This window comes from Haemorhous mexicanus, chromosome 4, assembly GCF_027477595.1.
Source record: "Haemorhous mexicanus isolate bHaeMex1 chromosome 4, bHaeMex1.pri, whole genome shotgun sequence".
NCBI classification, from domain to species: Eukaryota; Metazoa; Chordata; class Aves; order Passeriformes; family Fringillidae; genus Haemorhous; species Haemorhous mexicanus.
Window position 1 is genome coordinate 19,002,481 of NC_082344.1, and position 16,079 is coordinate 19,018,559.

The window sequence follows — 16,079 nt, forward strand, 5'->3', positions numbered from 1 at the left end:
CAGTTTGACCAATTCCAGCTGAATTCTTCCTGTCTCTGTAAGAAGATAGACAACATTTGTAGATTTCTAGTAATTTATCCAAGACTATAGCCGGTGTAAGTGGATATGGCTGCGGGCAAGGAGTTTACATTCACAGAGCTGAGTTGAGTAAACTCAGTATGAGTAAAGAGGGAGTATGAGTATGAGGGGGAGTATGAGTAAAGAGGGAGAAGTAACAGTTCAGTCAAATCAGGGAGTGCTGTCTCTTTCCTGGGTGTGGCACCCAGTTTCTATATCCCTGAGCTGTGAGCATGCAGATGGAATATGTGCAGTTTCTACCCTGGATGCTAACTATGCCTGAACACATTTAGCATTGCATGAGGTGTGGCCTGCCATTAGGTACTGGTGTGTAATATTCCTGGGATCAATGAGCTCTGCACATTGTGATCAATACATTTCATGAACAATACCCTTTTCTTTAGCTGTCCAACCTCTCCCATGCTGTGTTTTGGCAAAAAATAAGAACACATCTGGGTTTGTATTGTGAAACTTTTCTTTGATCTTACTCAGTATGGCCACAGGTGTGTAACCACTCAAATTATGGCAATAAAGACTGCACTTTTTTGTAATTTTCAAATATGCATTTCTGGGGCAGCTACTGGTCAGAGTTCATTGAACTGCAGAGTGCCTATGCATACAATTCTATTTTCTCTTATTTTCACTGGACTATATCAAATGATTATTTAGTAACCATCAGAACTACATGGTTTTTTCTGAATGTATTTAAGAGGTACGAAGTGATATGAGTCCTGTACTCTCACTCAGCTGCATTGTCTGTCTACCAACACCAATTGTTGGCTTCAGAAAAATACTGTCAGATGCTGCTAGCCAGGCTGGGCCTTAGCCTGCCACTGCAGTGCCTGTCAGGAATCATTAGATACTGATCTCTTTGACTAATGGTCCAGTTGATTGTCTGATTCATGTTCAAGATCTGTAAATGAGGCAGAAGCATCTTTCCTGCTCACCAGCTGTGAAATGGCTAAACACAGCTAGATTTGCAGAAATCAAAATAAATGTATTTCCAATAAAGTTTGGCTACAATATCAAATCTAGAGCTGAAAGCAGAACTATGTTTTTGTGGTTTTTAAAGTTACAGTATTATAAATCAATGTTATCTCATGATGTGCTTGTCAGAGAAATGTATTTTACCAAAACAGTGAAATGCCAGTAGTAGCATTAATCTTGTGTTGAGTTGGATAGATGTTCTTTGTTCAATATAAATTCATTCTTTCAATATTTTCTCTTTTGTCCATTATTCCAGATGTATCAGTATTCAGCAGAGCCTCTGTGCTTTTGTCTGAGTCCTGTGTATGCTAATTGGGTGTGTGTGCATGTTTTTGTTTACATATAAAAGAATTACAGATATGACAACAATAAAAAAATAAAGGGTGGGATTTTGAATGGAGAGGGTTCTTGGGGGAGGAGCTCCTGTATCTGTTTTATATTGATGGAATAAGCCCTGGAGGGTCAGCCTGGCATAATGCTGAGATAACTGAGGAGTAAATCTGGGTCTGAGAGCTCACTAATATTTTTCTTGGAAAAGAAGGTAAATATTCTTTCACCACTAGCTAGAGAATTAGTGTGAGAGCCATACCACAAACAGGCTCCACTTTGTGCATTTAAGCAGAGCTTAAGACTTTATTTTTATACTGTAATTGTTATCACAACAGACTTATGAAGACACTGAAAGAGAGCTGATTTTGTGAATGGATGCTCCCACAGGAGCTATCCTGTGGTCTGTTATGTGGAAGACAAAGTTGAAGTCCACCTTCCACTTCTACCTTCTCACATCCTGCACAAAAGAGGAACAGTGATTGAAACTCCCTGTTCATTTCTGTATTAGACTTTGACTTTCATGTTATTTGAATTTTTAAGCTAGTGGTTCCACAGACCCATAGAAATAAAAATTTTGAGATAGTCAATGTTCTTGGTCACATTGATCCAAAACATAATCTGTGACCAGAATCAGTGTGGCTTTTGTAATTGTTATGTTCTTAAGCTTACATTTTTATATAGAGGTAGAAAGAACTGTACATTATTCGAATTTGTTCAACCTCATATACAACAATCTTTTCCCACTAGTTGCTAGGAGTATCAAACTGTCTTTGAAACAATATGGAAATTTTATAATTTTATAATGGAGTCTAGCATGTTCAGGATAAATCTATTGTAACAGCTTCCTTCCTCAGAACTCTTTGTACATGGCTAATTCTAAACAAACAAACAAACAAACATATAAAGGAAAAAACAGACATTTTACCCCTTCAGTAACTCTAAATCTCTGGAAACTTTGTCTAACTTTAGAGAAGGAAATTTAGCTGAATATGTGTAATACCCAAAGTGGTTTTAATTATACATTACCAGTATAGATTCGTACATAGTCCCATTCAATATAAATTTACACACTGTTTTAAATTTTTATTAGTGAATAAAAGAATTAATGAATAGTTACAAAGGAAATTACCAAGGTGGCATTTTCAAACACAATATTTGCTATAGAATTCTTCAGCAGAAGCATCTTACCTTAATAAGATGGTTTTTCTTTTGTTGTCTGAATTTTTCCCATCCAGTAAAACTTCACATTTGTGTAGGAGTTTTCAGCATTAATTATTAATTATTCCACCTCTTCCTTGGATGTCATTTTCCCCTGCACAGAATGGCCAATATGTGTGTATATATATATATATATATATATATATATATAAAAATACCATTTTCTGGCTATGCTTCTTTCTAAAGGGAAACTTTTCATTGGGAACCTATAAATTCCATTAGATCCATATGGTAACAAGTGTTCCCAATATTTATCCACTTCCCAAAGAACTGATAGATGACTGGGAGAGCCCTGCCCACTCAATACTCTCTGCCACATGTGTGTCTTTTTCTATGTGGTATCCACAGGAAGCCAGTTAGATGGATTGATTATTCCCATCCTATAAAAATAATCAGGAAAGTTTTCATGCTCATTTGTTGGTTTTTTACAGATTTTGGAAGGAATCACTGTGTTGATTCCACTTGATTTCCCAGCATGTAAACTTTATAATTTTCTTGTTCTAAATGAAAATGTAAAATGTGCTGTAATTTCAAGAGATTCTGGGTGAAATCCTGTAATGCTTATGTGTTTAACCATCATTTTAACCTGTTCTATCTGTTTCTCTTTTTCTATCCTGAAATGTTTCTGGCCTGAAATGTTTATATCCTGAGTGTTGAGGGTTGAGCATACATCACAGAAGAGAAGAACCCTGTTCACTTCTTTTACATAAATGGATACTGTGCAGTTGTGGCATCCAGGGATGCACAGCTCCTTTCCATCAAGCTCCTATGTCCCTTTCTGTGTCCCCATGTGTTACCTGAAGCTGGAGGAGTCATTTGAAATATAGACATAAAAAGAGTACATTTTTATGGTAATTTATCAGGATTTCCTCCCTTTCATAGAGGTGATTTAATTAATGTTATTTCCTCATTGTTTAGAATGAAATATCTGATTTGTGTAGAATAGTAGTAACCTGGGACCAAAATGAGCACTTTTCATCAATATGAATGAGGAGCTTTATTTATTTACTTCCTTCTTTCTCGCAGCTGTTGCAGCAATGCAATGAAACAACTTTTTACTTTAGCTATGCTTTGTATGATTTTTCCTTGGGTTTATCTGTACTTTTCAGGCTTTTTGATGTCTTTAATAGAAAAAAAATGTACAGTAGCCAAAGCCTTAAGTTTCTAAGTAACCTTTCTGTGCCAGATAGTAATGACTGCGGGCCCTGTATCCAAGTTTAATATTGTAGAGGCCAGTTTAAAGTAGGAACTGCTTCAGTCCAGCACATAACATTTGTGACACCTCCTGACACTCTAATAGCGGGTTTTCTAATATGGGCATGATTATTACAACAATTGCTGTAGGCCCCCTGAGTTAAATGCAATACCAGGAATTATTTCTCAGACACCTGTGTGTTTCTGCTACCATCCTGGATTATTAGAAGGATGTACTGCAGGTGCTGACAACATCATGTATGTATTCAGTTTAGGGAGGCTTCTGTGCTGATGTGACAGCTTCCTAACTGAGGTGCCTTTGTACTCTTTCTGTCACACCTAATGCGTTGGTAACTCAATTGGCAGTGACCTGCAAGGATAGGATGCAACATTAGAACACTACTTGAGGGATGATAAATAGGGCAGTGCACATTAATAAGTGCTACTTTTGGTGCACACAGAGCTTGTGTAGCTAAAGAATAAAAGCCATGTCCAGGGATGCTGCTGCATGTAGTAAAACTCCTTCAAGAACTAGGAAATCTGAGTGGTGGAAACAGCAATGGAAATGGTGTCACTCACAGCATTAGCACAGACAGGGTGTCTGCTCCTGAACCATGCACTTTGCCAGTGACAGGGATGCACTCTGAGTAGAAAATGCCCAATCTTTTACCTCAGTATAAATAGGCATCCTGGGGCATGCAGGATACTGTCATATGTCCCTGGGCATCTCCCATCCTCCTTCAGAACTGGTAAATGACATTCACTACTCCTTTCTTGGAAATGTGCAAAAAGGATTTCCATAGAGAGTCTTTGGAGATTTCCTGTTTTCTCATGTGTGTAATAGGTTGGGTCAAGCAACAAAGAGGAGGGATGAAAGAATAAGATTTAATTTTATATGCACTCTCCTGTCATCGCCATTGAAAAAAAATGGATGAAAAGAGGAATTCTGCGATACAGGTGATGTTAGTGTTAAATTAAATTAAAATCATATGATTTTATGCAGCAGCTGTAAGCCTTCAGTTATGGCAGGGTTCATAATAATAGAGTAGATTCCAAGCTAATGTTAACAAACTTCTCATGTGTGAATAATTAATCAGAAAAATAGCACCATCATCTACAGTACTTTAAGCCAACATAGATTAAACATATAATGTGTAATTTATTCAGTTTTGGGGCATCTGAATTGTACTAAGATAAGTTGTGACAGATTAGAGAAACAAAAATAATACTGAGTTGTATTTCAGCATATCATTCTAAAACAGCATGGATGCAAAGGACGCCATCTTAAGTTACTTATTATCAGAAACTCATAAAAGCACAGGCTCTTAAAATCTTTTAAATTATGGGTAAGGAAATTTATACTGCAAATCAGGGAGTACTTTGGTTTTCTGCAAGTTGCCAAAATACAGAGATATAATTGCAAGTTATATTTTTTTGGTTTGTAATTATTGAGTAGTTTCAAACAACTATAATGATCAAAACCCTACTCCTATCATGGCTAATTAGAGAACAGTTGTAGAAGTGGGAAATCTTTAATTTTGTGTTCTATGTGGGCAGAGAGATTAGGGGGGGAAGAAAAAGTGGAAATTCCTATTGGGATATTTACTGTTTTACTGTTTCACAGGTTTTGAACACCTCTGTAGAAATCTTCACAACCCTTTGTGATTCTGCTGGCCTGGGCAGAGCATATGCAGCTGTAGCCAAGATCCTGGCAAGGTAGGTTAGCACATCCTTGTCTGACTGTCAGTGCAGATTCACTCAGCTGTGAAAGACTTAAATTGTTAGAGGTCTGTCGCTTTCCATTACTGACTGCTTAAATTTTAAGCAGTGCCCTTTTTGGAGTAAGTGACCCTTTCATCGAAAGTTATTTTAAACTGTTACACATTTTTTAAAGTGTATGGTTCTAGTTTTTCTTTGCTTGTAAACCATAACATATCCTTTTTCTTCGACATTTTGAGGGCTTTTTAAGTGTTGGGTTTTTTGGGGTTTTTTTTGGTTTGTGGGGGACCTTACCTTACTGGAAAATAGAAATGCAGACCTATTTTCCAGGTTAAGAAAGAAAGACAATCTGGAAGAATGTAGCAAGCTCCAGTAGGTGTCTCAGTGTAATATTTTCTAAACTGTAAGTTTCCATTTATCGCACTCACTTCCTCTGTGGAGACATTTCTGGTTTGTGCATGTGTAACTAGGTACAAATTTTTTGCAAATATGATGCTTGTGTTCAATATTTTTATTTCAGCATCTGGCATTAAAATCTTCCTCCAGGTGAATTAGTTCAGGTACAAATAATTTTGACATATAGTCGCCTAATGAAATTATCATATGAGATAGGGAAAAAAGAGATTAAAGTGAAGGTTGCTTATTCTTGACTTATCCTATGTTTGAAGACCTCAGTGCATATGATGCATGATAGAGCTTGGCGATTGTTTATGGAGAGAGACTTGTCACCTGCTTTATTTCAGTGTGCAGAGCAAATTCTCCTCTCTGAGTCAGATCCCTTGTCTCTTGGCCTTATCCAAGCACATAGGGATCAGCCACAACCACAGTCTTCTTCAGCTCTCTGATGCATAATTCATGTCTGCATGTATTCTGAGCATCCTAAATAAGGACATGGGAAAATATATTCAATAAGACACAGAACAGACTAAGAATACCAGCTCCCAGTTTTAAAAGCATGTATGTTAATTTCCTTTCTGTGATTTAGGCATTCTGGAACGAGGGCACATGCATTTATTTACTCAGAGAACCATTGAGTGGCTAGTGATTTTCTTCTGTATCAAATCTGTATTCCACACCTTCTGGGAGCATTCTTTAGCTATCCAGGAATGGACCAGTCCCACTGCTATCCAGTTGTTGCAATTTGAAAAAGGAAAACAGGAGATGAGGAGCAGTGGGAGCAGATACTAAAAGCAGTAAGACTCCTCAGTTTAGTATTTAAGGCATTCTCCTGGAAGAGGAATATTCTGATTAATTTAGGTGAAGGAGTAGTTCAATCTCATGTGTAGGATCAGGGATTTAATCTATTGAAGAATAGAGTAGAGAATAGATTGAGTCTTCTTGGTGAAGACCCAACCATAAACCCTTTCTCTGGAAAATGGCTGTTGTTTTACTTTTTATAAAAACCATCTGGTAGTTATGCCATGAGAGCATTTACCAAATTAAACACCTTACATATATACCTGCTCTGAAGAGCTTTGGGTATGTGATAGGCATTAGCTGTTCAACCCTGTCACAATGGTTCTCAGCAACTTTCAGTTGTTTGAGAAGCTTACATGTGGAAAAGTCTGGGCACCTATGAATCATACAATGATAGAATCATAAAATAGTTTGGTTTGGAAGGGATCTCTACAAGCCAGCTAGTCCACCCCCTGCAATGAGTAGGGACATCTTCAACTAGATCAAGTTGCTCAAAGCCCCATCCTGGCTGGCCTGGAATATTTCCAGGGATGGGGCAACCAACCACCTCTCTGGGGAACCTGTTCCAGTGTTTTGCCACTCTCACTGCAAAACATTTCTTCCATACATCTAATCTAAATCAAGCCTCCTTCAGTTTAGAGCCCTTGCCCCTTGTCCTGTTGCAGCAGGCCCAACATTTGCTCAACAATTTGTCTCTGTCTTTATTATAAGCTCACATTAGATACTGTAATGTCTCCCTGACAACTTCCCCAGGCTGTACAACCCCAGCTCTCTCAGCCTGTCTTCATAGGAGAGGTGCTACAGCCCTTTGAGCATCTTGGTGGCCTCCTCTGCATCCACTCCAACAGGTCTATATCCATGCTGAACTGAGGATGCCAGAGCTGGACACAGAACACTTTGGATAAATGCACCAATAATTACTGCTGGTGACAGAATCCCCATATTCAGCTTGTTCAATTCTCCTTTGCTTGTATTGTTACCTGATCTAGGCTAGATTAGTGTAAATAATTTTAAATTTGGTGAATAACATCTTCGCAGGAAGATGACTGTTACCCAAAATTAATGCATTACAACCATAATGTCTGTGAGAATTTGCGCTTTTTTCCTCATGACAGATTGGAGAAAGTGCCTGAGCCCTCCTGAATGGCTCAGAACTTGTCTATGGCTTTGGAATATTTTGTGAAATCTTTGCTGCAGATGTTTCCAGAGACTATGGGAAACTGAAAATCTTTATCATGTGCATTTAGTCATGTCATTTTCCAGGGGAAAGAATCTGACATAATAGCATCATGTTCTTGACTTATTCTGCCAGTGTCCACCATGGTAATGACTTCTTGTGGACAAATGATTTATACATCCAATTCCATCACATGAGCAATCCTATAAAAGGTGCATATTTTCATAAAAGTCTAATAGGGGTAAAAATCTCATAAGGCATTTTAGCATGAAACTGGAAAATGAGTTGCTGTAGATGTGTAATCTCTTCTGCTGAAGTCATCATAACTGTTCTGTGGGATCATGAATGACTATATCTTTAGGAAATTGCATTTTATGCATTTAGGAAGGTGATGTCTAAGGAGATAGAAAGTGTATGGCTGTATAAAATAACATGTAGATTTTTGAAGGAACTATAAAATATTAGCCCTTTGAGTAGGAAAGACCTGTTTATCATGTTATCAGTCTTGCGCAGGATAAAGTGTTTCAGTCATCCTTCTAGCATACTTTAAATATCTCAAGCTGTAGTGCTTTTAAAAGTACTTCCTTTGAAAAATTGTTAAACTGTACCAACTGATTTCTAGCTAGCATAAGTGAAGTCTTAACAGTGAGAAATATCTTTCTGATATGTATCAAATTGATTCCTGTTTTCCTCAAAGAGGTTATATGCCCTAGCAATTTTCATATTTTCTATATGTGGAACAGAAGTTTTGATGTGAAAAGTAAAAAGTGGCCAAAAATACATCAAAACATTTCTATTAATTCATGAAATTAAGAAAACCTTTTTACATTTTCTCCTGTCACTGATTCCATTTGCTTTATTACTTTCAGCCTCTAGCCCACAAACTTGGTGGTACAATCAACAAACCCCTTAGTGGCTGTTTCATCTCTGCTCTATTTGATTTCTCCACTCTGAGTAAATGATTAAGTTTTCATGCATTGGTTCAACCAAAATCTATGTTCACTCAACCACATCCTTTATTGATTACTTCTACTGCAAACAGTAGGCCAAGTGTGATATACATAATTGGACAGTTGTCAGGGGATGTGGGTGTTAACAGTCCTGTTTTCCCAATTGGAAACTGGAATCACCTTGATACACAAATATTCTGCACTGTTTCATTCTCATTCCTTGGACCAAGGAGTCCTTTTCCTCAGAATATATGTTTTTAACTCTCAAAGGTCTGGTTGAATGGATTTAATGATTATACCATATAATATGCTCTTCAAGTTGCACCTGTGCACTGCATATAGAAAACTAGAAAAACTGGAATTAATGTTTGTCTAACACTTTAACCTTGTCCTTCAACTTATATAAATCATATGCTGTGTTTCTTTAGGGAAGCATTTGATTTTCTTTTCTTTGGAAAAAAAAAAACAGGTTAAAAAAATATGTGTTTCTAATTCTAAAATTTAGAAGCCTTTTGACATTTGGTAAATGTTTACAGTCCGGTATGTTTTGTATTCTCATGGTAATAAAATACTTAACTTAGGAAAGTTTAGTAAGTCCAAGTCTGCTAATTCACCTCTAAGCTTTATAGTAGCATATACTTGAGCATTTCAAGAATGTTAGTTTGCAGTGATTTAGCATCCTTTTGTAGTAATCTTACCCTCTTAGTCACATACAGATTATCACTGCAATATTTTAAATTTGCAGCTAAGCTTTGCTATGTTTCCTGTTTCATGGTAGGCTGTTTTAATGTTTCCTGTTTCATGGTAGGCTGTTTAATAATTACTCTAGCAACATAAAAGAGAGAAATTCAGAGTTCTTCCAGATTTTGAAAGCACATATCCCTAATATAGTTTATAATAAAAACTGTATTGTGAATTAATGCCAGGCCATCATTTGCTGCAGGAATATAACTTGAAGGTAGTTTAAGATGGTGAGAAAATAAATCACAATTCTTTATTGCTTACAGAAACTCCTGTTTTTGTGAATTTCTTAATTAAGGCTGGATTTTCTGTCTTGGTGCCTTGACATTTAGCATGCTACACTCCTACATTAGTGACTCAAGTTCATGGCTAATATTGAGGTCAGCTGGAATAACACTCCAGCCTTAAAGGGAAAAAGGGCACCAAGCCTTATTCACAAGCAAGTTCAGATGTCTGTCTTATATCTTGCAATCACACTGCTGAGGTCTTATATTGTTAATATGACTGGCTTTATTAAAAAAAAAAAAAAAAGGGAAATCTGCAAATGTTATTGTCAAAGTATGTTAGCCAATTTTCAAGTTAGATGCAGCTGTGACCTCAGGTTGCTCTGAGCTCACTGGGATTTGGGGGTGGCACCCGCAATCCATAGTTTACAGGTTTGCCTGTGTGACCCTGGCCACCTTTGATCCAGCCAGCCAAAGGTCAGTGCTGTGTTCAGGGAAAGGCTGTCACCCCAGAACTGAGATACTGAGATACAGCACTGTTATGGAGCTGCTGCTGCACCACCAGGTTCTAGACAGCTCTGAGTGACAGAAAGCCTTACTGAAAAAGCATCTATGTGCCTCCATCCCCTATTTAGTCAGGATGTGAGATCCAGCTTAATTGAAGATATTACCAGCAGCTCAGTTGAAAGAAAAAATAAAATAATGGAAGGTCCAAAAGCCCTCTTAAATCATCCACCTGTGTTTTTATTCATGGCCTTAAAATATGGCACAATATTCTGAAAGAAAGTTTTGTTCTATTTAGCTGAAAGGATCCAGTTTTGCCCTCAGACATTCTGTGTGAAGTAGTCTCACTGGGCTCAGCACAGGTAGTGCTGGAGGCCATTTGGAAATAAAATCCAGTCATGGATGAGTCATCACAAAGTAAAGTTGCTTCAAAACAAGGGGCCAGATCTTCAGCATTTGAAGAAGCCATCTGAGTAAATATTTCATTTTGTCTCTGTCCTTTGCTTCAGTCAGGGAAAATCAAGTGAGGCTGTGAAGTACTTGGGAGAGTTTATGAAGGATGCCGAGAGTGCTAATCTAAGCCAAAGTCTGGTGGATGCAAATGTCCTACTTGGAAAAGTTCACAATGAAAGAGTAAGTACTCTTTGTAATAATGATCTCAAACAACTTGATTTACTTCTTGGTAAAATCTGGTTTTGCCTAGGAGATGACACAGGAGGGATTGATCCAGGTGTTGCATCTTGCAGGGGCTACCCAAAGAGAAGCCACTGTGTGACTAAATGAAATGTGCCTTAATTTTCTGAGAAAGTTGAAAATTTCACATCATATTTAACACACAGAGTTTTGTTCTAAAATATATCAATAAAAAACTCCAAATTCAGATCAGGACAAACTTTACATGTAGTGAAAAATCTGCATCCAGATCACCATTGGGGCCATATATGCCCGTAAAGAGTCATCAGTTAATGCAAATGAAATTTTATTCCACTATACATTAATGTATACTGCATTGCATACTAATGGGCTATTTATAATCTTAGCTACATTTCTTCTCTACATTCTCTCAGCCAAATTTATGAAATGGGTTCTAGCAGCAAGAAGTTTGTCAAAGGTCTGTTAGCAGTGAAGGGACTTTCTCTTGTCTCCATTTTCTCTGCAGTGACACTTGGGTTTTGAAATCAAAAAAGTTAAAGACATTGCTGTGAAAGTGAAAGATTCATGCTTTAACACCTATTTTAGAGCTGAATTGCCACAAAAACTATTTAGATACAATAAGTAATAAAAAGAATTTGTTCTCTATGCTGGATAATATGGAACTTAGGAAACACTTCCACTACCAATAAAATAAAAATAGAAATACCCTTTCTATCTTCTGTTGCATATTTTTTGTCATCAGTTCTGTGTGTAATACATTGAACAGAGTACTTTCCCCTTTTCACTTACACTATCCCTAAATAACCCTTTTTTTGTTTCCTGAGTTCCTCTTACAAAGATCTCCCACTATCAAAATTGCTGTCCTGTTTGTCCTGTTTTTATTTCATAAGCAGTAGAATTTTTTTACTCTATAATCTCTAAATTAGCCTGAGAGTGTTCTGTTTACATGTATTCTTAATATAAATGCTGAATTTCCTGTTGAAAACTAAGTTTTAAGGTCTTTGACCACTTGATGATGTAACTGTAAAATGGGTCTGAAACTTAGAAGAATGGTCATATAACACTGTGCTGAATTATTCTCCTCCAAATCTGAAAAATAATTAAATAGGTTCTGTTTAACTACTTCTGTATTTCATTCCTTCTTCCACCATTACTAATAATCAATTCAATAGAACTGGTGTTTTACTAACTAATCTCTACTTGGTTATTCTTCTAATTTTCTTTATCAGTTCAGAATTTTCTGCCTTGAGCTGAGTCAGTGGTGTAGAGGGGCACAAGTGCAATAATTTAATCATATTAATGTATATAAAATATTTAGTTTAAGCATAAATTCAAAAATCTTGGAGTTTGCAATTCCCTGGTTTTTATATCATTTTTTTCCTCAAGGTCGGCAGTGTTTACCAAAACTGAGTGTGAATTAACATTTCCTCTTTTGGATCACTGCCTGTTGGTGTCAGCTGTCATCCCCAGTATTCTCTAAGTTAAGTCATTATTAGGATTTTTTTATTCAACTCTGTACATCCCTCAGTGATAAAATTTGCAGAAGTAGTGTCCATCAAATAAAGGATATTTCTGTTTATATCCAGATCTATCCATGGGGACCTTTAGTAAACCTGGGATATAACTCTTCCTGTTCTTCCAAACACAAATCACATTGACCAAATTCACTTTGCTCTGTCCATACTGTTGCTGTATCTTTCCAGTTCTCTCATCTCACTATTCCCTCACCAGCACTGTCTTTCTTTAATGCTGTACACAGTTTGCTTTCTAGTCAGAATTGTTTTACCCAGATGTTTCTTGTTTCCTAACATGCCTGGGTTTGTGTTACGCAGGAGTAGTAGGTCTCATTTCCCCCAGTTTGATAAGCAGGTTGCTTACTTAATATGTGCACTCTGAAGTTTGTGTGATAACTCTGTCATTTCTCATTTCACTTTTTCTGAGTTTCTTAGTCTGAATTGCTACATTCCTCTCACTAATTGCATCACTTAACCTGCTATAGTTCTCATGAGTATGATAAGTAGATGTTTCTGCTTTTTATTATATTACAGCTTATCATTCTTTATTCATTGCCATGTCCTCATAGGCCTAATTCTGCTCTTCTGCCATATTAAACAAAGCTGAAAGACTACCAGAATTGCTGTTACTCTTTTTTTCCTTTTTTAATCATAAGCACGTTTTAGCAGTTACAGGAGTTTTCATCCCAAAAAGTGGTATCAAGTGAAACAGGTACCAGTTGGAGTCTCACCTCCTAGTCTCCGTACAGAAGAGAATTTCATTCTTATTAAATCAAGGTGAGAGTGAAAGGATAAAATAGCTCTGAAAAGGTTTCCAGTCAGGAAGTTTCTGCCGTCAGAGCAGCAGAATTCCGTGCCAATAGTAGGATAGAGAGATAAATGATTTGAGTTTTCAATTCAGCAACAGTTGGGCTACATTTCTCCTACTTTTTCCCTTTTGTGATTAGGAATATCCCTGGGGTTTGTGTACCCCTTTCTTCCCCCATAAATAAGTACATTTAAATTTCCGTTCTTTTCTGTGCTTTAAGTCTATCATTTCATTATCCTCTTTTTTTCCATTTTTAGGATTTATTTTTAAAGATTTAATACTACCATAAATTAGGACCTTTTCTTCCACAGGTATGTTAAATGCAGGGAAAATTTCTAAACAGCCTGGCTTCAATATGTATTAATACTTAGCATTGATAGACTTGGATATGCTCAAGATGCTACAGAAATAAAAAACTATTCAATTCAAATATGTGAGCAGTGTTACCTGGATTTTAGAGGTTAGAAAACAGCAAGGGAGAGTGATTTCCATAATGCCCTGCCATGAGTCACTCCATGGGCTGCCACATCTCTGAGGTGGCAGAGGAGCAGGCTCTGATGTCAAAATAGAACACAGGTGACTACAAGTAGCTTTTAACATTATTTTCTTTTTTCTCTCTTCTTTACTAGGGGAACTATAACGAAGCTCTGGAATATTTCAGTCAGGCCTCTGAGGCGGCGAAAGCTTTGAACAATTTGCCCTTGGTGGCTGAAGCAGAGAGTTACTGTGGCATCGCCAAGGCTCATCAGCTGATGGTGCCGTTCAACAGCCACGTAGCAGCAGCAGCCGATCCCCTCAGCCTGCAGTGCCTGCTGGCATGGAAGCAAAACAGAAATGACATGTGCGCTGACCCTCTTCCAGCCGGTAAGGCAGTGCTTATGAAACACATTAGTGCTGCATTGTCCTCAACACTTAAGTCATTTTTCTTGTAGAGTTTTATTAAATTATTTCCTGGGTTTAATCCTTGTACGGAACGGAGGTTGGGCTTTACTTCTTTGTGCGCTTGTTTTAGAGGCTGAATTAAACAAGTTAAAATATAATAGAACTGGAAGAAATGGATAGTAGTAGTTGCTCTGGATGGTAACTTGCATTTTTTCAGTGCTTTTTGCCAGAACACCACAGTTACATGTTTTAGTCAAAACATAATTGTTTTAATCTTTAAAGAAAATAATAATAATCTCCATTTGCAGTCCACTTTTCAAGTGCGTTCAAAAATAGGATCCCTGTTACTAAAAGTCAGAAGTAATTTCTGCTTGACATAGTTCTGAATCCAGAAAAACACGCTGCTTTATTTTTGGTATCCTTGTACTTGACATTAGAGAGACGGAGAAAAAAATAAAAGCAAATCTGCTTGCTTTGCTCTGTTTCCTTATCTCAGAAAGAGCAGAGCAGGACTTTGTGTGAAGTAACCCTCTTTCGTCATGGGTTAAATTTTCTTTGCTCTTTTTCCCTTGTACAATACATTAATACAAGACAAACTGAATTATGCATCATCTCCAAGTACTGATAGTAGTAAACTGTATTGTACTAAGGAAGGGGGAGGTATATGTCTACTCTACCTTAAAACTTCCTGCTCTGCATTCTTGTGAAGAGTGTGAATCTGGACTGCAGTGGAAATAAATGACAACTGGGGCAGTCGCAACATGGAGCTTCAGGATTACTTTGTTATTCCCTCAATCGTCCTACTCCTAAAGACAAAGAACTGCCTGGCTGCTGCTTTCTTGTGTATTTCACCCTCTCACAGAAGTGGAAAATTAAGCATAACTTCAGTAGTGAATTTTGTATATAAAATGAGTGGTAATTGAAGATATTAGTAGTTTAACAGGAGCCAATATGCCAGTGGCAACACTGGGAGCTACTGAGAGTTATGGAACAAGGGCTGATTTGGAGGCTGAAGAGAAATTAGATAGCATTCTGCTTAAAGTTCTAGCGATGGTAACACTTCTTCAATGGCTGTACATATCTATATTTGTGGTTTGTGTCTCAATAAGTGAACATCTAGCACACTGACAGCTTTTGTTGACTGTCAGAGTTGTATGCCTCCTGTCTAGACCTGTAGTGCAAATGACGAGAATTCCAACAAAGATGGTCAGAAAAATAATTCATAAAAGAATTTTATATTCATTTTGTATAAGGATCACTAACTGTAGCTGATAAAAATAGGAGGCAAACAAAAATCAACAATGGCAACAGCAAAAAAAAAACCCACAGGAGCCTCAAAGTCATAGAATTAACTTTGTATCTCCAATATGAATTTTAGTACTTGCACCTAAAGGGGTTTTCTATTCGACTTTTATACATGGCTTTTCCTAGTCAGTAGTGAAACTCATTTATATCCTGAAATTATATGTGCCCCTTTAAGCTCAAGAATCCTGCTCCTCTTTAACAGTACTTCAGGGATAAACAGAGTATGATTAGAAAAGCCCTTTATGTCCTGGCAAGCGTGGTACCACAAACAAGTTTTGCCTGCTGAGATTCTCTTCCTTCTGTATTTCTGCCTAGTTTACCCTCTGTTACTTTCAGTATTGCAGTTTTCATTTCAGTTCCAGTTCACTCCAGGAACCCTGTGGCTACTGCATATTTAGCAGCTCTTCCAGTTCAATATCATTCTTCTCATTAGTGCTCCAAGCTTACTCTCATGATACCCAGATTACATCCAGGAAAACATAGTGTCACACTGTCAGCACAATCTGTAACATTTCTCATGTTTCGTGTGCCAAATCTCTCGTTAGTACTGGCATTACATTTTTAATATCTTTGTCTGGCAAAACATGACCTGGCACCAATTCAAGATTAGGATTTGCT

General features: G+C 37.2%; 1 protein-coding gene across 1 annotated transcript in view; it reads left to right on the top strand.

Moving 5' to 3' along the window:
• The window catches only part of TTC29 (tetratricopeptide repeat domain 29), a 114,075-nt gene that overhangs the window by 56,753 nt on the left and 41,243 nt on the right, over positions 1-16,079 (top strand). The window contains exons 8-10 of the mRNA XM_059843967.1: positions 5,411-5,502; positions 10,808-10,931; positions 13,904-14,138. Of these exons, the coding sequence (XP_059699950.1) occupies positions 5,411-5,502; positions 10,808-10,931; positions 13,904-14,138 (451 nt within the window). The remainder of the gene's footprint in view (positions 1-5,410; positions 5,503-10,807; positions 10,932-13,903; positions 14,139-16,079) is intronic.